General features: G+C 34.1%; 1 protein-coding gene across 2 annotated transcripts in view; it reads right to left on the reverse strand.

Annotated features, from left to right (window-relative positions):
• Window positions 1–221: 221 nt before the first annotated feature.
• The window catches only part of LOC119834951, a 39,188-nt gene continuing 16,239 nt past the window's right edge, over window positions 222–23,170 (reverse strand). The window contains exons 2-11 of one of the 2 annotated variants that reach the window (XM_038359508.1): window positions 19,900–19,994; window positions 18,424–18,511; window positions 16,755–16,805; window positions 10,312–10,433; window positions 9,601–9,825; window positions 9,284–9,436; window positions 2,681–2,815; window positions 2,285–2,414; window positions 1,813–1,974; window positions 222–1,637 (exon numbers count right to left, since the gene is read on the reverse strand). In XM_038359508.1, the coding sequence (XP_038215436.1) occupies window positions 393–1,637; window positions 1,813–1,974; window positions 2,285–2,414; window positions 2,681–2,815; window positions 9,284–9,436; window positions 9,601–9,825; window positions 10,312–10,433; window positions 16,755–16,805; window positions 18,424–18,511; window positions 19,900–19,967 (2,379 nt within the window). In that variant the 5' untranslated portion in view covers window positions 19,968–19,994 and the 3' untranslated portion in view covers window positions 222–392. Of the gene's footprint in view, window positions 1,638–1,812; window positions 1,975–2,284; window positions 2,415–2,680; window positions 2,816–9,283; window positions 9,437–9,600; window positions 9,826–10,311; window positions 10,434–16,754; window positions 16,806–18,423; window positions 18,515–19,899; window positions 19,995–23,170 lie in introns of both variants that reach the window. The other variant, XM_038359507.1, reaches the window with a different exon arrangement.

Consider the following 23,170-nt stretch of genomic DNA (forward strand, 5'->3'; position numbering starts at 1 on the left):
ATATATAGAGGTTTAATTTTTAGTTTTATAGCATTGAAATGCTTTATAAATGAGAAATTTTGAAAGAATAGAAAAATTTTGATCACGAGGCAGGATACGAACCTGCGTATCTTGCCTAACCGTAGCAATATATAACCGTAGCCTATCCTGCCTCGTGATCAAAATTTTTCTATTCTTTCAAAATTTCTCATATATAGAGGTTGTTGGTGTAAAAAAAAACGTATTATAAAACTGGTTTATTTACTAAATAAATACATTTATTGGTGAGTATTAACGGTGGGTGCACTATCGTAAATATGAACAGAAATTCACTGGATAGAAATAGCCTCAATTCATTGCCTAACTCCCTATACATCCAGGTGGAAGAAATTGAATATCTGGTTCAGCAAACGCTAGCACCATTTGCCAGCTCGAACCATTCCATTGACCCTGACCGGGACGTGCGTGTCCGGGTACAAGTCGTCAGCTGCTGGAGTTTCACACGCGCTAAAACCATTTAAAACTTTCCGGGAAGGTCGAGGAGTCGCTCTCCCACCATCTCGTATTCTCTCCCTGCCCTTATCAGCCCCGTGCGTTCTCTTTACTGGTCGCTTGACTGACTCCTGAGCTTCTGACGGAGGTCTGCTCTGTTCGGTTTCGCTTCCATTCATTAAAGAGTGGACACTCTTTGCTTTGTGAAGTGACAGGCGTAACGGTTTGCGGGGAGGTGTCGGTCGTTTGGGATCATCTCTTCTTTCTTCATTCTTTTTGTAATGACTTAACCTGGAACAACTCTCAGACCCGTAATCCAACCGTGGCGAACTACTGTAAATATCATTTGGGAAATCAGATTCTGATTCGAATTCGGATGATTTGGCACTTCTAGAGTAAAGCTTGGATGTCCTTCGACTCGACTTGTGCGCATTTTCCAAAACTTTCCCATCGATCCTATTGTACATGTATGTACTTTCTACTTGAATGTCTTCAGAACTATCATTCTTTTTTAATTTGCGTAAACGTTGCGAGCGTTTGAGCTGCTCGATGATCGATAGGGTTTTTCTTTCGGCCCAGTTAGTCTTTTTGATACTTTCTTCTATTCTCTCTGCGGCTTTCTTTATATCTTGCCGCGGATCACATGAACTTGAAGACTTTCTATCAAGGTCACTGTCTGATCTGAAGTGTTCTTCAGTCTTTGATCTATTCAGTTTTTCATTTTTCAACCGCTGTTTTTCCATATGTCTTTGGTTGCGTTCTATCATTCGGATGGCAGCATCTGTTTCTACGCTGTAGTCCACTCCGCCATGAATACAATGGTGGGATAAGGAGTGCCTCATTCTACCTGCTCGATGTTCCAGGCTATGGGAGCTGTGCGACCTGTGATGAGGAGGAGGTGAGGTTCGCGGGGACGGGGCCATTCTTGAAGAAGCTCCGGATGCATTAGATCTTGGCCGAATCACTGGTAGATTAGCTTCAGCTCCGTCGAGACCGGGCAATTTAGCTACAATGGCGGTAATGTCGGGTCCCTTCTGAAATACCTGCACCTCTGACTTGGGGCCCTGTCTGCTGGGTTGGGGCTCGCTCGTTATGTTGATGTTGGTGACATTCTTCTTCGTCTTGTTCACAGTAATACAGCTTTCATTGCTGCTTGACGGGCGTAACTGTAATTAGAAATAGGAATTTCAATATCATAATAAAAATGAGATTGAGTGAATTGAAATTATATGATAAATGTTTTCATTTTTGATCAGGGAGATTTCAATTAAACTGTACAGTTCAAAGATGCACCCATGCTAAATTATAAAACAATTGTCCAACATCTCATCTCGTTCATACCTGAGTATGTCTCGTCAGCAGCTCGGCGACCTGCTCCTCGAGGTAGGATATCCGATGTGTGAGGCGTGTGTTGTCGGCGCGCAGCCCCTCTTTCGCTTTCTCCGCTTCTTCTGCAGCGCTCTTCAGCGCTTCCAGTTCTGTACGCAACGTTACTGCTTCGTTCTTTAATTTAGAGAAAGAGGTTAAGAGCTTCTTTGGAACTTAATTCTGGTATTTTTTTTATTTTAAATAGCTATTATGATGACTACTTGGTCATCCAGTGTATTTCAACTGAATCATTGACAAACGTCTTTATGAAATAATTATCAAAATAGAAAGAAATAAGCTAGAAGTTGTATTAGAAATTGATATTTTTCTTACAATATAAATTATAGCATATAAATTCTTAATCTCAACAGGATAATTTAGGTTTCTTATCGTAAAAACTGGTTTAATAAATGTAAATTGACTATTTAAGTATACGAAAGCACACCTGTGTGAACGGTTGTGGCTGCGCCAGGCCGCGGATGACGACGAGGCGCGCCGGCGAGCTGGCCGAGCTGGCGCGCCGCAGCTCTTCCAGGTTGCAGTGCATTGTGTTGGTGCCGTTCACTTCTATGAGCCTGGAGTTGAGTAACATTAATTAATTATTGGTTAATATTTGTTGTATGGTGTGACAATGAAGTGTTTTACATTAAAATAACTTTTACATTTCGCACATTAGCACATTGATTCTCTTCGAAATAAGACAGCTGTAGTATATTGTTATTTTAATCAAGTTCTACTTGGGGATTGATGGCAGGTGGCTATTTTTTGAAGATCCCGGTTAATGACAGCGCAAAAGCTACGTACTACAAATATTTAAAATATAAAAAAATCATATCTTCACCTATCACCAGGCTTGAGAGCTGGATGATTTGTCCATTCCAGGGTGACCCCAGAGCCTCGCGGGGAGGCGCCCCACGAGCCCTCGCGCGCCTCCGTACACACGATCGTACCAGTGCCACCACACTCGCGTACAGTACTGAAAAACAACCAACATATTATATTATGAGGAAGAAAATATAATTGCTGCTATACAAGACAAGTCATGAAGGTGATCAACCTTCTGTGTCCAGCCAGACGAAGACCTTTTTTTTTGTGCGTCCCCACCGGGAATCGAACCCAGGACCCATCGGTTCTACGTTCACGCGTTAATCACTGTACCAAGGAGGCGGTCACAGAAAAGCGATAGATTTGGATAATTTTATTGCCATTCTTTTTTTTTTATAAGTAAAACTAGGTTGGAATATTGTTAGAAGGAATCTTCTTTCCGAAGGAATTTTCTTTTAATTGAACCCGGCTGTCATGTGATATTGCTTAGTAGTTAATAAAGGCGGGAATACGAAAGAATGATTTTGTAATCTCGTATACATAGCTCATATTATAATATTGTAGAAGATCGAGCAATCAATCAGATCGTAAATAAGTAACATATTTAATTTTATTTCGTCCCGGCTTTGTAGGAATATCTCACAGGAACAGCATAATTGAATCGCAACATGTTAACATCGCAAATTTAACTAATTGCAATTATTTAATTCATGTCGGCATTCCTCGTGATTAAACCTTACAAAGGAACGTCATTAATGTTTCTTGAGTAAGGGTTTGCGTGCATTTCACGAATAAGTTAAATTGAAAGCATGTTTTTGAATAGGATAGGTTTTATATCAATTTTTACTGGGACCATACACGCGTATTCCTTTTCTGGTTAGATCTTGACAAGCATCATAAGTTATCTCCGTGTTTCGATAGATATTATATTGGTCATGATCTGCAGACATGACTAGGGTCTTCAATCTTTCGATTCCGACTATCAAGTCAGTATTTCTTGTTTCATATATTAATTCGTACATGTAAGTATGCAGTAGATACGTTATGGCATTAGATAAAATACATTTATGGGATATGCGTAATAAAAAATTATCAATTATCGATGACTTATATTGAATTGAATTGCAATGATATTTGTCAATTATTGTGCCGAAGTTGACCTTTAAATATCAAAATAAGCGTTACTATATATAGCGAATATACAAAAATAAGTTATAATTTCTACTTCGCCTTCAGTTGGTATTTCTATTTAAGAGAGAAAAAGACAACTGGTAAGAACTAAACAATTAATGGAAGTCATGGTGCAGTTAGTCTGTATTAAAATAGCACAACAATGTTATTCATACTCATTGAAAACTATTAACTAACAAATTGAACACGCAGCAGCCCTAATCGTGAGATGAGCTTGTACCGATAGGGCACAGCGTCGTGTCCAAAGGCCATATTTATTGCCCCTAAGTCACGGCCGGGGCAGAGGGCCGGGACACTGACCCCGGACCACGGACATAACCAGATATAGATTATAAATAATTTCACAGGTTACCTTGGACATTCCACTGACGTAATAAGCGTGAAACCGTTTAAATTAGTTGTAGAACCAAATGAGATTGTTATTACTAGCAATTATCTTTTTAATTTGTTTATTATTATTTTCATAGAGTATAGAAAAAAGCGAATAAGCATTCAAGTACTTTAAACAATTCATTTATTCGTGTACAAAGAAAAATTATTTAGAAATAACAGTAGTAGATATAAAATAATTGACATAAATGTCATCGTCATGCAACGAAGATAATGTCTTCGTTGCATGCTGTTCTCAATTAAAGGTTTGGAGGCTATTATCTCGTAAGACATGATCGTATTATGTTATTATATTCGAGTTATATTCATGACATGAACTCTTCAATACAATGCTCGTATGTTCATGTGTGAGACTCATTTAAAAACCGATGTTTGTTCTTGCTTTTGAAAATATAAAGAATTATGAAGCTAATGAATTATTATTATATAGGTTAGTGTAAATTTATCACTTGCATATGTCGGTCAGTTGAATCGAACTAGAAAAAGTATCGATGTAAAAAATGTAAATCTGATTATTATTCTAACTGTGTATAGTGTGCATTTGTATTGTCAGAATGCACAAAATATCCGCGAAGTACAACGTATGTAATCCATTAGAAATTATTACATATCCACTAGTATTAATCAAACATTTCACAACACAATAAATTTACGATAATTAATCGACGTTACATGCAATTATAGTACATAACAAATCATGAGCATCCTACGAGCGCAGCTACGTGCCGCCCACTGCCTTCCTAACCAATTCTCTTAGATCCTGTATAAATAAACCTGTATTTCTTATTATCTATTATTGATATGCTTGATTGTATGTTTGCTATAATAATTTCTGTTAAAACTATACATTTAGCGAGTGGTACCTCGATAGCATGGTTCAGTTTATATGGCCTCTACATCAGATCATAATTTATCTGTAGATATGACAATTTAAAGCAAAATCGAGTGTTTGTAGTTTTAACAAAGGAAAAACACATATATTATGTATACTTGAACAAATCTCCAAATAAACCTGATTTATGTCTGTCGATAATGCAAGAAATTAAAGGCAGTAAAAAGGAAAAAATAATAGAGTTAATGATTAATTGAACCTCTATTTCTAATGTTTGTTTATTTTGACTATAACGATACTCCTGGCCAACGATAACAATTATTTAAGAAGTTAGGTGAGAACGTAATATGATCAATTATACCCATACATGCTAACCTTTACCATAACTTCTTTTAGCATCATGGTACCACAATATACTTATTAGTACTAACGTAGTGGTACTCGATTTAAAACAGAGCATCGCTTTACGATTCCCACGCCAGCGTGCGCGAAACGTGAGTGCAACGAAGCAGACACAAATCCAAAGTAAATTACTAGTAACTTTATTAGGAACATACACACAGTACCTTCATATAGGGGTTTTCGTTTGACTTTAATATCTTCTTAGATGCATTACAATTTGAAAGATTTTTTGTTGTTTAGTAGTACGTATTGAACAGTGTCCAAAATGTAATAGGGGGATGCTTTTAGCAAACTGATGAATAAATGGTATTTTCTTTACAAAAACTTATTAACATATGTTACATAGAACATACTTCATTAAAAATCGTCCACGTCAATCTAATTAAGTACTCATACGCAATTAGGAAAAAAATATAATAAACATGAATATCATATTCTTTACTTTATACCTGATTCCCCTGCAGGAACAGAGGCCTTATATAAAGGTATGGCCAGTGGCTGGTCATTGACAATGTCATTAATTATTTTTCTCTTTGGACATGAAAGAAACAACGAATATATGTGTGTATTCATAAAATGCACTCACTAGTTGTTCGTCTGGGCGGGAATCAAAAGTAATTTGTTTCACCGCAGTATTAGCATCGCTTAGGAGTAATTAGTGTTAATGACTAGCGGTTATCCATCAAGGGAGAGCGTGGGAGCAACCACCGACCCGATTTATAGTATGTCAATATTTAAGTCTTCACCATTTTAAAGTTCTTCTCCATTAAACGGAGAATGTGAAGGCATTGTTAAAGGGGCTCGTTGGTAATTTAGGAAAATTGGATAATTTGGGATTCATCATTTTTGTTTTTGATTTGTGAAAGTACTCATTGTTACCTTAGCATTATTTGCATCTTATTAATGAACTTTATTTATAATGCAGAATAATTATTACCAGGTTCTGCTTTTACAAATGACACATTAAATTACTTTTGCCTTTATTACCGACATACTTAAACTCAAGCATGTATTAACTCATTTAGATTTAGTTATAAGTTTATTACATACTTTTGCTTAATATCATAATGTTCACTTCAATTTTCTTTCTAATATTCTTCTAGCTGTTCGTCCTGGCTTTGCCCGTGGTAGCCTAGGTCACTCAGTAAAGCTGCATCTTTCTAATGATGAAAGAATTTTTGAAATCGGTCCAGTGGTCTTTGCGTGGAAACGTTACAAACATATAAAAATACAAAATTTTCCTCTTTATTATATTAGTGTAGAAGTGTAGATATCAGGCATAAATTATGTACCTACTTTGTATTTGTGCTTTAATAATCGGACGACAAAAAGCAACTGTCCCAGTATAATGTAGTGAGCATTGTTTACGAAACTTCTCACATCCATCATTGCTCGTGATAAGAACTCATATCCTACCGAGCTCTGCGTTTTTGTGTGCAACTGATCTTGGGAAATAAACTCCTCTAACTACTTACATTTAATCATAAAAATTCGCCAATAATCTTTAAGTATGTTGTTAGGGTACCAACCTACTATACGTCGCAATTAGGTACTAAGAATAGGAATGTCAATGACCTTTATGTGTCAATTTCGATTTTGATACGGTTTCCATGTAAATTGAACTACATTTTTGTATTAACATTTCTGCATTTCAATAAAACTTTTTATTTGCGTGACTCTTAAATGAAATTCAATTACAAACTTAATAATATCATCACACTCTAGATTACAATTAATTAGTTTGAATTGTGTTAATTACGACACAAAATGGCGCAGAATGGATCCTATTCTTAGTTGATTCGCCAAGTACCTACAGCTATTACCTAACTCTAGTTATTCATTATTTATTAAAGTAACATATCTACAAAAAAGAAGCGCAATAATTCTTATACGATTTGTAAAAATTCGATCTGATCGTAAAAATTCGCACGATTAAAATTAATTCTCATTACCTATACGTTTAATGAATTCTCATTGTATGTTCAAGGGAAAAATGTGATTTTGATTAATAAAGCTGCTTTAGCAATTAGTACACTGATCGATTGTTGCCGTAGCACTGTGTGGGTCGTGAATTTTCTTTAAAATTGGCGATAACTGAGGCTCCCACAAGGTTTTATACTTACTAAGCCGTTATAGTTGTTTCAAGGTATCATTTGTTCTCACACAGCGCTATTACTCCTTTAACCTTGCTGGTATTTAAGGAAAAAATGAAATGATTCAATTAGAAGTACAGTTTTATCGATGATTGTTATTGGGATATTATAAAAGGTTTTGCGTTGAAACTACATTGTTAATATGTACATAATATATTGTGTAGTGTGTTAAACTGAAAGATGTGAATGGAATCAAAAAGAAATAAAAGTTCAATAATTAAACCAATCAGTAATTGTATTATATATACTACTCGAAGTGGTCAACTAGGTTGTGAATTTATCATGATTGCAATTACCACAACCTGTAATCATATTCCATTGTTATCTCGACGGAAATACTGAACAATCCGGGTGTTAGTTATACTGAACAAATTGATACGTTTCGACTTTCCACTATTGATGTGGTGACCTGCATCGCAGAGATTTTCTCAAGATAATCCGGAACATTAGCATAGAAACGTACGATTTCAAATCGCTCCACCCCTCACACAATGGATGGGTCGTGACGAAACTATCGTTAAGCTTTTTGCACACGAAAGAATAAACTTATTCAATATCTTACGTAAAGCATATTGAAATTCTTAAGTGTAAAACTCACAACGATGACTTCTAAAGAGTTTTTAGAAGTTTGTATTTGCATTTACTACGCTTTTTACATAAGTCGTATTTTAAAATGTGGCATTGTTTATCATTTATAGAAATGCATTTTTAGGTTCATGCCTGACGCGTGAAAATCTTTGCTTTCCGCTGAATAAACTTTAATATTAATTATTATTTACCAAGCCAAGCACTACAATCTAACTGTTTCAATTTATTTTATTTTAAATAATACAATTCTGTATTTGATACATGTGTGATTATAAAACATACCTAATATTCCACTAATTATGTTGCAATGATAGTATGCACGAAATCATACGAACTCAGCCTATTACATAAAACTATTTGTAAAAGGTGTTATCGTTGATCTCAACACTGCAAAATAAGCCATTAAGCGCTTGTCCCAATTTACACGTGTTTGATAGTTTTGTGAAGATGCAATCTGATATAAATGTATATAATTATTCTGATAGATTCCCAAGCTAGTTACGCAATTGCATTATAATTATTCCACAGATGAGTGAAGGATGTAAATTGAAATAATTCATTCCAGGTAGAGAAAAATATGTATCTACTAGATATATTACCTATGTGCTTTAATATATCTAGTAACTGTAATATTTTTGTCTTATTATAAATATGCTCATATAAAATAAAATTTTACTCAGTAAGTAGTTTGAAAATCGAACATTGACAATACAATAACGCTATTGTAGCGCGTATTTTTTAAACTATATTAATCGACACAACTGATAGGTATTATAATTTATTTTTTGTTTATGGTACTATTTCGACCACTGAGCGGCCACTGATTAATTGTTAAGTAGCGTTCGGCTTGTATATTGTATAATTTCTATTCGAAACTGCACGATATTTATATACGATACAATATACACACATAAACTCGCGTGCGTTACACACGTTAATATTTCTAAGAAACGGCATTGCATTTGTATAAACTCTTAGTGCAAATAAAGACACATTACAGTCGTCAATTATTTTTAAATAACTGCTGATCCAATAAGGATCTTAACCCGTGAAAATAAGGTACCTGTGCAAGGTGAACCGCTGGTGGCGCGCCGCATCCGCTTGTTCTATGAGCAGCGCCAGCGCGCGCGCCTGCTCGCCCAGCGTCAGCAGCTCCAGCTCCTCGCGCCCCACCTGGTACTGCAGCTCGGCCTGCTCGATGCGCGTGTCGATGTTACTGGATATAATATTTTTATCATTAATATTATTTCGTCTTGCTTTTTGTCGTATTAGTAGGTAGACAGTTATATTATAAGACACAAAATATTGTTAAATTATTCATATTTTTGCGAGCATTGCCCAATAAGTTCATTGAAATAATACTATTTAGTATTTACGAACTCTGTGACATGCGTCTTCTCTAGCCTCCTCCTCAATTCTTGAATGTTGGCGCGCCTGGTGTCCAGTTCAGCGCGAACAGCAGTCGCCCGCTCCTCCAGGGCGCGCCTTTCATCCGCTGACAGCGCTGCAGGACTCTCCTCCCGCGAGCCTCTGCCAGGGCTGGGGGACGCCGCTTGAGCTGCTAGACGAGCTGCGCTGAGTGAAGCGCTCAATTGCTTCTTTAAACTGCGAAAATGTTACGGTGCTCAACTTTGTAAAAATACTAGCTGGGAACAGCGGTTTCACTCGCTTGGTACCCAACTTATATGTTGCCTATGTGTTAATTTAGACTATAATCTATCTCTGTACCAAATTTCATACAAATCCCGAAAGAGGTTTTTGGGTGAAAGCGTAACAAGTATCTATACATTCTCACAATTTTTTTAGTTTATAATATTAGTAGGATCAATAACTAGCGGCCCGCCCCGGTTTCGCCGATTACCACTCAAGGATCACTAACGGTAAAACGATTTCTGAAATCGGTCCAGTAGTTCCTGAGATTTGAAAACAAACAAATATTATTAGGAAACTTATATTATTAGTATAGAAGTACAGATAATCTTTTAGTATTAACAGGGCAGAAATATTCACTTAAAGCAAATTCACTTAAAAAAATTATGGATCTATAATTAGAATTCTTCTATGTTTTTTATTCAAAATGACTAGACGTACTTCTGTATCAAGGTATCCTTGTCCGCTATAGCCCCTTTCAGCGCTTCCAGCTCGCGGGCCGCGTCGCGTGCGCCGGCGCTGCGCCGTCTCGACCCGCCTAACGATACCTCTATACTTGCCATCTGTAAATATAACAGTTTTTAGAATGTAACAGAAAATATATAATGAACCATTTCTCTGTGTTTAAATGATAAAATACTACTTGCAGTAAATACATACATAATAATCGGTGCATTTTTGTGTCGTACACTTATTAGTTTGTCAAAGAAATAAAGGAAAGTCGAACCCATGTTTTCCTTATAATCTAATCAAAAATCAATTTATGTACTAGTCCTAGAGCAATATAGTAGTTATATGCGATGCCAGCAATTGCAACGAATTGTTCATTTCTGGATATAGGTATTTAATCCTACAGAGATATTACTAAAGTTACAAAAAAAAAGAAGAAAGAGCTTAACATATCATATAAATGTTTCCATACTATGTTTCTGAGAATCAAATATAAAGAATGACGTAATTAATTCAATAGAAACGTTGTAAAATGATTAAAACTCGCTATAAAAATGTTAATATTTAACTACCGTTGGTATGATCAGATGTTGTACCATTAAAGTGTTAGATAGCTATAGACCTGTCACATACATCACATGTAACAGAGTGTCGTCATTTCACACAATCAAGAGTTGATGGATTGAGTTAAATTTCTCTCATTATATCGTTCACGCGATCATGACGAGAAAAAATACCACATTCAAAGGGAGCCTTACTGACTGCACTGATACACTGATTATTAAAACGAGGGAGTAATACTACTTCACTAAAACTTCAAAGTACGTTCTTTTATTATGCACTATTATCTATATTTTTTATATTATTACTTATTTACAATATTGTTTAAATAAATTTCCTGCTATAACAAAAAAGACAGCTCTTACAAAAAGCTTAGCTATGAGAAATTAATGTTAGAAGAAGGGCATCCGCTTGCTTTTCGTCAGCATGTAAAAACGAGCCTTCCCAAATAAGTCCTAAGACTTAAGAGAAGAAATCGTCACATTGATAGTTTTTAACATAACATAAACAGATTAACTTTAAATTATTTAATTTTCTTATCTGTTCTTTATTAAACATATGTATTGAGATAAAAAAGCACTTAAGCTCAGCATAATTTTCTCAAATTTACATCAATAGAGTTCATTCGCATACATTAACTTCTTTATTGCTTTTATCGAGGCTGTGGAATACCAGTTCACATGTGAGGCAGACAGTGTGTACACCCACAGCAGCCGATCTTGTAATCACCGAGCAATGTGATAGATTAAAATGGATTTATAGAGCCGGTGTATCTCGTTTCTACTATTGCTCGCGCACCGGCCGCTTCGACGTGACAAATCGTTTGTGGGGGCTCAGTCGCTCGCTATTATCCAGCGAAGCTTTTGAATGCTAAAGTTTTTGTTACGTAACTCAATAAGTAAAAACGACTACTTGTTTCATAAATACTATTTTATTTAGGCTTTAGGAAACAAAAAACATGATCAAGTTTAAATTGTTGTACTTTGTTTATAAAATTCATCCAATGGTTTTTACTAGCATACCTTAACAGCGGAGCTGAAGCACAGTGAACAGAAACTATTACTATTAATTTTTAAAATTTATAATGCTTTTTTTTTAAATAGAAATTTCGCTTAGCATTCTATTAGACAATGACGTTAAGGTAATCTTAAGCTTTATCCGCTTTTCTATAAATATTGAAGAGATTCAACAAATCGAATTGATTAGATACTACATGTGTGTTCATTAATAACATTCGAATTAAATAAAACCTTAGCATAAATTATATATTTTTCCTCGCTACATAAATAATTAACTAATAACCAATATGATATAATTGAAGTGCCTTGAGAGTTAATTATAAAAAATTGGTAAGATTAACGGCTAGGCTATTTTTCACTGTTATTTAAAGCGCGTAGATTATTAAATTTCTTGGGCATATGAGTGCGGTCGTGTGGAACGAAGCGTGGCCAGGAGCCAGGAAGCGAGCTACGACCAGTCCACGTTATTAAACATTCAGTTTCCGTGCTAGTGGTAGTGAACTTTAGACATTTTATATATAAACTAGGCTATCAATATGAAATCTTATTATCATTGTTTAAAGCTTTTAATGAAGTATATTTTATGTGTTCACATTATTATAATAAAACTTAACCGTTAATAAAATGAATACAATACAAGAATAACTTTGATGGAGAACCCCGAACCCATGCGACGCATGCCAACATGCTCCCAAGGTCCAAACGGCAATTTGCATGTTTCTTGAATTGGTTAAAATAACAGACTGCACTTTCGTGCTTTGAAGCTAACCTGTTTATCATTCGCTTTACAAACTAATGAGTTGTGTGAATCCTTAGAGACAATTGGACGTTAATATAAGTCTTCAAAATAATTGCGAAAATTTGTTGTAAATTTTACATACCAATTGAACGGAATGGATATTATATTTCATTATGTATATAATTTGTTCATTTTGAACTGAGATATTTTAAACAGAACACACACCCAACCCTAGAATTATTTTAAATAAATTATAAATAATTTATATTTAATAAACTAGTTCACTTGTAGACTACTTATCACTGTCTAAGAGTTCTACATTATGTAAAGTATAGAACATCCTATTAATATACTGGTCTTGTAGTTCCTAATTAATTGCCATATGATATTGAAAGAATAATCCCTTCGTATTAGCTATATTATAAAAACAATAAAGTAATCGAATTCATGCTACACTTGATATTTCCCACACTGCATAATTTTTGATATAACCTTTATGATAAACTATATTTTTATTTGTAGCAATATACGGGTTTCTACTCTACTCTAGATTGTGTAACATGCTATCACAATAAAATAAAACGTCTACTTAGTCAAGTGACAGTATCTATTCATTGAGGAAACATCCAACTCATGTGCTTATCGCAATTTTCCCACAATTATTGTTCTTTAAGATTTCCGCAGTTGCGTTATTTATCAAACAATCATTTGTTTTTACTGATCGATTGCATAAATTGCTTTATTTATTTATGAGCTGATTTTATCGAACATTTATTTATTAATTTTCTTTAAACCTAAATAATAGCGATCTTAAGTTATTATTATAAAAAAAAACAAAGTTTAATCATATATGTTTAATCCATAAGTACATGTATGAATTGCATGAATTTAGCACTGACTTTTGGAAACATAAGTAAATAGACGATACTGTCTCCTAACCTGGATAGCTAGCATATACAGCTAGATATCTACATTTCAAAAAGTGTTGTATTGATTGTTATTAAAAAAAGTCTGTACTTTTATAATTTATTGACTGACCATAATGCCCAGGTAAGTTTTTTATGCTGGCGTAATCGCTAAGTGTTATGCATAATTATTGGCGGGAATCAAAGATTATCATAGTTGTGTACACTTAGGCTACACCTTTTATCAGCTGGGTGTTCATTGCGGGCGGTGGATGACTTTACATTAGAAATTACAATATTTTTCGAAGATTGATTATATAAAATACTTGTAAGTTGAAAGACTGTTTACCCAAGCAAAGTAATTATAGTTTTATCTTTTATTAAACAAAGCAATAATTAATTACATATGCAATTTGCAACCATGAAAAAAAAGAAGAAAGTAAATTTTAAACCCTTCAAGAAACTTAAACATATAAATCTCCATCTAATGTTTGATTCCATCAGCTAGTAAATAGCAGTTTCAATAATTCGCAAACCGACTGCGGGTATGTCGCCAGGCCACATAGGATACATTAACTACCCCGGTGCTACATGTCAGCACTTCAGCGAAATGCCATGAACGTGGGGACTATTAAATGTAATTGAATCAGCATAACTAAGGCTGCGTAGCATCCAGCGACAGTTAGTGAACGCAAATGCCCTGTACTGTACTGTACTGTATTGGATTTTGTTTCAGTTAAGATACTTTTCATTTTCAAAAATAATCTTGCCCCATTGGTACTACGTTTTATAAATTAATAGATAAACCGATATTATGCAACGCTAGCCAACTGTGTAAAATTAATTAACTGGTTTATCATATTTTCTTCTCTTTTTCATACAATAGTCTGTATCAATAAATTGTAAAGACGACATAAATATATTTTTGTTCGGTAAATTGAAAGGCAATAGGAATATACATTCAACAATTTTGGAATATTACGTGGTTTTAAGTACAAATAATAAAGCTGTCAATATTAGATTTCGATTAAACGGTCACCTAGAACTCGGCCTAATGCTAAACTATTCCTGCTTTTTATTCCTCAGAATTCAAGCTATATGGCGTAAATTCTTAAGCATTTCGATCACACAATCGTTAAGACGTAGTTTTTATGGAAGCTGTATTGATGGTTATTGACAAACGGACGTTGCTTTGAAATCACATTTATGGCAATTTGTAATTTAATTCCTGATTATCTCGTTATTGATGAATGTCATTTAAGTGCAAAAAATGGAGAGCTTCCATTTCGTAATTATAAACGTATAGTTAAGTGGCGTGCTCTGACAGCTGCCATTAAAGAAAACTAAGTCTAGGAACGTGAACTTGATGATCGTTTTCGATCCATATGAATCATATCAAATAGGAATAATGCGAGAAATACGATATGATCCAAGTTTAATAGTTTTTTAACACATGGAATGAGTTACGTGATTTTATGTTTAAGTATTACTATCTCTTTTTTGGCTGTACATTTATATGTTGTAGTTTAGAGTTGTTCCGGTTCCTTTATTACTGATCCAATCAGTCTATTAGTCTTAATTAAGGAGTTATTGTTACGCATTCATATTAAAATACCTAATTTTATGCTGATAAAGAAAAAAATCACATAAATCATCGATAATTATTGAGAGCAAGACAACATTCTCATGTAACCTTCTTAAATCACTGGAATATCTTAATCTAACCTTATATGAAATTCAAGCGAGCTGCAACTTGTCTGCCTTTATTTGAAACAAATTATGTGTGAACATATAATATAAATGGTATTATATATCACAGAATATCGTATAGGTAATATTAGATAAATCAAATGGCGAAATAATGTTTATTTGTAGGCATAGTCCTACTGCATTCCGATCTGGTACTTACTACACATATATCTGCTACATACTTATTTACAACTAGACGTTGAATATATCTAACTATTAGGCCGTATTTTACAATATATCTAAAAAGATCGGCTCTTTGAACTCCGATAACCTATAATTATTTTAATTGGAAATATAAACGAAACAGAAACCGTACGGCACGTCACGTCACCGAGTCACGACACGTGAAGGCGCACGCGTCAATCACCAACGATCGTATCGCAGTCGATTGTTATGCCACTCAGAGTGATGTTCAACTAATTAGTGGTTATCGATGAACCTTTCAATATTCTGATTCACTAGTAACGAACCATCAAGTTCATAAAGCAAGTATTGAAGTCGTGCAAAATGTTTACTATCCTACTATCCTATCCTATTGTATATTGATATGTAACACCTAACAGCAAAATCGTATAATGTATAAATACAAATACTTTATTCAACGTGTGTACATACGTGCAACATGTATATATTAATGATTTTTTATGATATCTAAAAATATTCCATTGGTAACCTACTTATCGCACCTTCAGACGATAGCAATTAAATGAACCATGTACCTAACAGTACATTATTCAGAACATTTCAATCCCGTTGGCGATTAGTTTAATCTCTATCAAAAAGATAAACAGTATGAGAACTACGTTTATCTTGACACACAATTAGTCTCAAAGTGGCGGCGAATACGGAATAAACAATTAACCGGATAGATATCATCACCCACAGTTACCTGAAGATTTGTGCCGACCTTATCTTTCTCTCGGCTTTTCTTAAAATGTACTTATTTTATTTAATAAAAAAATAAACAAGATTATATTAAAATTATCATGTCCATGACAAAGCTTTAATTTTTTTTGTACTATTCAAACTGTTACAATTTTAGCTCACTTAAAATTAAAAAAATGATCAATCTATAAAATGTAAAATACCTAATTACTAACACAGTAAAAATTATCGTCTATAAAATGTATCTAGTCCAAAACTGTCTAGAAATCGAAGGAGAATTGGAAACTGGAACTATTTGTAAAGACTTAACGTATAACTGATGAGTGAAGTAGCTTAAAATTTACGATTAGATATTGTATTAGTTTATAACATTATATGTATCTATATTGCATGCAACCTTTTCGAGTTGAAGCTCGAAATGGTCTAGTACTGACTACACGATACATATCATAGGACGACATTATCGATTTTGGCATAATAGTGCGATGTCCAGTTTGGTGGATCTAATAAAAAGACTGTTTCAGAAGAAAGGGTGAGTACGATATAGTGATGTAAAAGTAAAAGGAGGCACTTTACCTTGGCTTCCAGATTCTCCAGGTTAACGACCCCTCCCGTCTCCAACGTTTGCTGCAACAAACAGACCTCTTAATTGTAATGTTAATTAATGTTTGAGTACGGGCCCCTGTGCTTCGTGCGCTTTCGGCGATCGCCACAAAGCCCGTACTTGAATGTATAATGTGTTTTTAATGAACGCTCCTAAACATTTTTTATGTGAACGCGAGCTTACATAACAAAAAAAATTTAGAATATAAAGTGATTAGATTTAGAGTACATTTTCGAAGTTATGTCGAAAGTTATTAGCTGCCCTTCGATCGATCTTTTTTTTTTTAAAGAAGCTACAATAATGGTAAAATAATATGACCCAAGAACACAATATAAAATATAAACATCACAAGAAAAATATTTAACCTTGATGTAGTATTGAAGTTTCGCAACATATTTAATTGACTAAATTACGTGTATCTTTATAATCGGTTTGTATATAAATAAATAGCACATGCAAACTTCTTTCATTGCATTGTATTCAGTCAATTTCAATGATCTGTTCTTTTTTACATAGAATTTGTGCAACAGCTAAATGGTAAATATTTTTAATGCATATACACAAATATAATTTTTGCCTGACACAACATAACATTTGAATACTGATACACACATAATATTATACTATATTAGCCAGTACTTCAATCCTAGGCATTCGTATGGTCACACTGGAAATTTCGGATTTACTTTTTATATACACCTTAAATTGAATTGTTTAATCTTTATCTACTATTGTACAATGCTAATTAGAAATACATAAACATTGAAGATAACAGAGTTCTCGGAACCAATCTTCTCAATTTATATTTTCTAAACAAGAAATAGGCATTCTAATTGAAATTAGATTTTTTGTGCACAGGAACGCGAGTGAAACGAGGAAGTATTGTAATTGCATGGCCGTACTCGGCAGCCGACTGGGATTACACAGAATTTTACTTTTCTTTAATTACCCCGCGACTATTGCGGGTATGTTCCAGTCATTAGAAAATAGAAATAGGGATGTAACACATTGCAGAATAAGGATTTAACTTTGTATTTGGCTACCTCGAACGATTTTGGGTTAGCTTTAGTATGTTTTAAGTTAACGTTTAGATTTTGCAATTTATACAAGTCATGCAGCAAACACTTAAAAAAATTATTTCGCTCCAAAGAGCAGAGATGAATCATAAGCAATTACGAACGCTCCTCAAGAAAAAATTAGCAATTAAATATGCGTAAAGGATACGCATTGCTACAGCGTAACGGTTTTACGTCAGTATTATAAAATAAACAAAAAATTTACAATGTTATTTTTCTTTTGTTGTCCTATGTCCCTCACCGATATTTCAATAACATAATGTTAGTTTTATTGCTTATGCATCTATCGTGTACATGATACGTATTTAAACAATAAATATAGTTAAAACGAAACTTAATTTAATGATAGAACCAACAATTTGTCTCACTTGCTCTTATGCAGAGTACACGTAACGAAATATATTAAATCGTTGCTATCCTAAGCGGGATACTAAAAAAACCTCAAAAATGATTGTGCCTAATCCTTCATAAGTGTACAAAATTTGAAGTGTGCATTAGTTATATATAAGCATACAAGTTAAGCTGATATAAGCGTGTTAAAATTATTATACTATAGAATATTCACCATAGACGCGGATCGTTGCTGCTTGCTGAGGTCATGGTGGCTGCGCGTGCGATCCTCGCCGACGTCCGAGTACTGCCCCGACTTGCGGCTGCTGGAAATATAAGAGTAGTTTAAATGACTTAGAATGTACCTATATTTGATCGTTCTGATTATTGTTAACGTAAAGATAACAATAAACACACTGACTCGTGAATTTAATCATAATTTAATAAAAATTTTAAGTGTTTTTTTTTTCTCAAGTGATAGTGTTAATGATAGACCTATATACATAGTTATTATTCATTATTATTCATAAGGTATAATTATTCCTTTTAAGATATACGAACATGAATCTGCGGAGCATATGTATGCCTTATGGATAACATTAATAAGAGTGGGTTAATAAATACAAGCAACGTCGTCCGTCATGCATATAGACTTGCTTCTCGTCGCCAACTTTCAATTCATCTTGCGTCTAGCGCATGCAATAAAATTAACGATGCGCAGAAGCATGCACCGGGCAGACTATTTCCAGTAGGTAGATTTAGCGTTATTGTGTTTCGGGCTTGCGTCAGAATAAGAAGCGCATGTGGAAAAAGTTTTATTTCAGAAATAAATACTGGACAGATCGTTGTAAGCTTGAAGACTTCATTTTTTGATGACAGGCTAGTATTATTTTATCTATCATCTGTATTTTCTTTATTATTCATTTCTATTCAGAGATGATGTTTTCATATTACCAATTTAATATGATTTAATAAAGGCTGTTAGATTGACATTGTTAAATAATTAAAAGGTTGTGAAGGATTGGAGAAATGGATTGGTTGGACAACAAATGTTTGAACAGATCCAATTCAATCTTTTTGTGTTATAAAAAGGCATGATTGTGATTACACTGTGAAAGTAAAAAAAAAAAATTGTGCGTAGGTATTAGTTATTTAGAAATAGATTAAACTGAGGTAGGTATGTATAGATGATACAATTTGTACAGATATATCTAGAGAATTTAACTTTAATTTTCAGGGTGGGCAGCAAAACCCATATCGCTACATGTTCTTGTGGGTGACATACGATAAAACTGGCATGCGACATGCTCGTTTACCTTCTACACTAAAACGTACTTTATTATCAATAGAAATGCCAACAGGTTTAACCTAATGCGTAAATACACACGTATGTAAAGTTTACACCTACGCATGCATTTCATTAAGTAAATAACAAGTTAAATCACATTACATTTTCTAAGTGAATGTTATATCTAACAAATAATACAACGCAAAAGTGTGCATTTTTATAAATAAGGAATATTAAACCTCAAATTCTAATTGGCGAAAAATAAAACATATTTCCCAACACATAAGGACTTTAAATGCTGCTCTGTATTGCAACCATTCTAAGAATTCTTATAAAAACCATTATATGCCATATGCATACCATACTGAAAGATGGTGAATGAATGACCTTTGTTAGTGGTATTTGGTTGAATAATATCGTCACCTTGCAAGTTTCCTGTGAGCCCGGCGGCCGCCACTGATCATCGAGAGCGTGCTCATCACCGCCGACATTCTGGCCACGGTGATTGCTCATAAGACCTGGAAATAAAATCTAAATTATAACAAAAAGTAACATTTTTAAATGCATACTTTGAATATGATAAATTTACTGATGTTGATAGATAAATCAGTATGAAATAAATACATACATAGTACAGTACATATATAAAGCGTTTTTCATCTTATTCATGTTTTGTGAATTATAAGTTTTGATGTAAGTATGCTCCTGGGATGAGGGTATTTCAAATTAGTTTCATTCATTGGTTTCCTCAGAAGTTTTCTTAGTATCCAAACATTTTAGTGTCGCGATTTATTTTAGAATTAACAATAGCAACAAAATTCCAGAATTTTATCTATTGCTGGTAATAAGTGTTTAAAGAACTAGAACAATTGATCAAATCAGAAGTTGTGCAATAGATATGAAAATTATATAAGTATCAGTAACACAGGTAGTTATAAAATTAAAACATTTCTATTACAATACGTATACTTTGTACGCTAATGACTAAACGATCATTTGTTAACCGTTACCAATACAATTACACATAAGTTTTCTCAATCCATCGGCCGGCAGATACGCGATTTGCGCAACACCCGTGGTAAACGCTTAAACATTATAATTACTGCAGCCAACACCGCATTACGTGAGTGACTCAGCGTCATGGGAACTATTGAAGGATTACACAATTTAATATGCAGCCTTTTGATATCTTCAAATTGTACAAATGTTAAATTTTTCAAACTTCCTATGCGTTCTTTGCATAATAAAATTTCTCTATATAAAACGTATTTGACTTCTGCTGAATGATGTCAATAGTTATATTTTTTCGCAAAAAATATAGTTATCTGTGTATTTATTACTCTATTTAAGCATTAAAGTTTATTGAGACGGTCAATCGCTATAATATGAATATATACAAATCATAATCGACTTATTTCATTGTTACAACAAGTTGAAATTAAAAGAATGTTTAAGAGAAAAGATTCTGCTTTATCAGCGGTCACCAATTAGGCCCGTTATTTGCACATATTGCTATGTCCAGGCTCCACGTACAATACGATTATCACTCAACTATGAAGTACCGTGTACGTAATGCCACCAATTTATAAATCTCTTATCGCAATAATCTTGCTGCGTATTCCCAACGCTAGATTTACATATAATGGCCCCGGCGTCACATGCGGTGTTTATCTGATAAACTATGAAAGCTCTCGCCCGATTATGGTAGCTGGAGTTTATTTAACGCTAGGAAATATTTTATTTATATACGGCCCTCGTTTTAGAATCACAGAAAAGAGTAAAATGTACCTCTATGTTGTAAGACATTGATTAAAGATTACTTCAATAATGTATTCAATCTATGTTGGTATATAAACATAGGCAGATTTGTAAACATTATACTAGTTTATTTTACCGTCGCTTATAAAAATATTTAGACTTCGAGTTCTCAAAGACTGTTCTCAAAATGTATCGTATTTCTTCCTAAATTTTGCAACACAGCATTTTTGCAATTATATTAAATTAAAACGAGAATTTGAGAACCTAGTTAAATAAGAAAATTCAGATAAAAGGAATTAGGAGCCTGTGCCTGACCGCATACCTCTTAATGAAGTGTCGATGCAGTCTATAAATGGCTATGGTGACCTAGAGTCTGCATGTCTATTAACTTTCAATTATTTATTGCTTTATTCATTTTACATCCCAATAAATAAATATTATAATCTGCTATTTTTATTGCTACATAAAGCATACGAGAGATTGAGAGCTTATTATACATTACACGGTAATGACGAGGCAAAACGAAAAGAAACGATAATGTAAATGGGAAATAGACGCTTAGAAAACAGAAAACAATGACTAAAGTAATACAATTTAAGTACAATTAATCTTTAAAAGCGGGCAATGCATTTGCAACGGCCCTACCTCTGTAAATGTGGCGGGGCGGTATTATTCCTTGCATATAATTTTAATTGACAGAAATAATCATCATCATCATCAGCCCATATATGTTCCCACTGCTGGGACACAGGCCTCCTATGAGGGTTCAGGCCATATTCCACCACGCTGGCCAAGTGCGAGTTGGCAGATGTCACATGTCGTCGAACTTTTAATTCTTGGACATGCCGGTTTCCTCACGATGTTTTCCTTCACCGTTTAAGCAGTGGTGATGTTATCCACATGCGCAGATAAATTGAAAAATCAATTTATTTCCTGCACGCTCGCCCGGTCTCGAACCCCGACTTATCGATTTTGAAGTCCGAGGTTCTCACCACTGAGCCACCACTGCTTAAACAGAAATAATAGGCAACAACAAAGATTTTACGACCGCCGATCATTCGCATATAATTTCCATTGTTAGGCTTACTCCATTACTTTCACATGTATTCGATTTACACGCCCTTACTAGTTAAGTTAGTTACCTATAAACATCCTAACAGATATAAAATGTCACATTAAAAATATTTGTGGCTTGAAACATTCGCTATCTAACAGTCATCATTTTACGGTATCGCTTTCTTATAAAGAAGGGACTTGGACTTGCGCAGATGACGCAGTCTTTCGGCTAGATAAACTAATCACCCGGCGTTACGTGCGGACGCATCAATAAAGCGTTATCTTGAGACGTGTAAATATAAGGCTGGACGAGCGCGGGTGTTTTAACGCTACAATATTAGTACAGTTATAGAATGAAATCAGTGGTCGATTACCGCATAGGCCCGTGGGGTCTAGGGCGGCACGACTTGGGGGCGGCAAAATTTTGAGAGCAAGAGAAATGTATAAATTTTTAACTGGTTCTGATTTTCATTTCTTTTATTGTTTTTTTCAATTTAAGGGTGCGCTATTAGTATTTTGATGGAATCCAATTATAATCTTTATCAAATTAGGTTATCAAATTAGGTTATCAAAAAGAAATAAACTTATTTTTATTTTATATTAAGTAACTTTTTAATCCTTCATACGATTTGAATTAAATATAAGTTTATTTCATAACAATAGTGAATTGAGATATATTTTTTTTGATCGAGGGTGGCGTTTTGGACAGTGCGTAGAGCAAATGTTTAATGCTCCCTGCATGAAATAAAATAATATACAACAATAATGGTTCGTTAACAAAATGTTTCAGAAGAAAAAGTCATGAAGGTAGTGTTGTTTCGGAGGAATAACTTTTCTCATTGTTTAGACCTTAATATTACCGTACAATGTTGCATCGTTT

This window comes from Zerene cesonia, chromosome 20 (genome assembly GCF_012273895.1).
Source record: "Zerene cesonia ecotype Mississippi chromosome 20, Zerene_cesonia_1.1, whole genome shotgun sequence".
Classification (NCBI taxonomy): Eukaryota; Metazoa; Arthropoda; class Insecta; order Lepidoptera; family Pieridae; genus Zerene; species Zerene cesonia.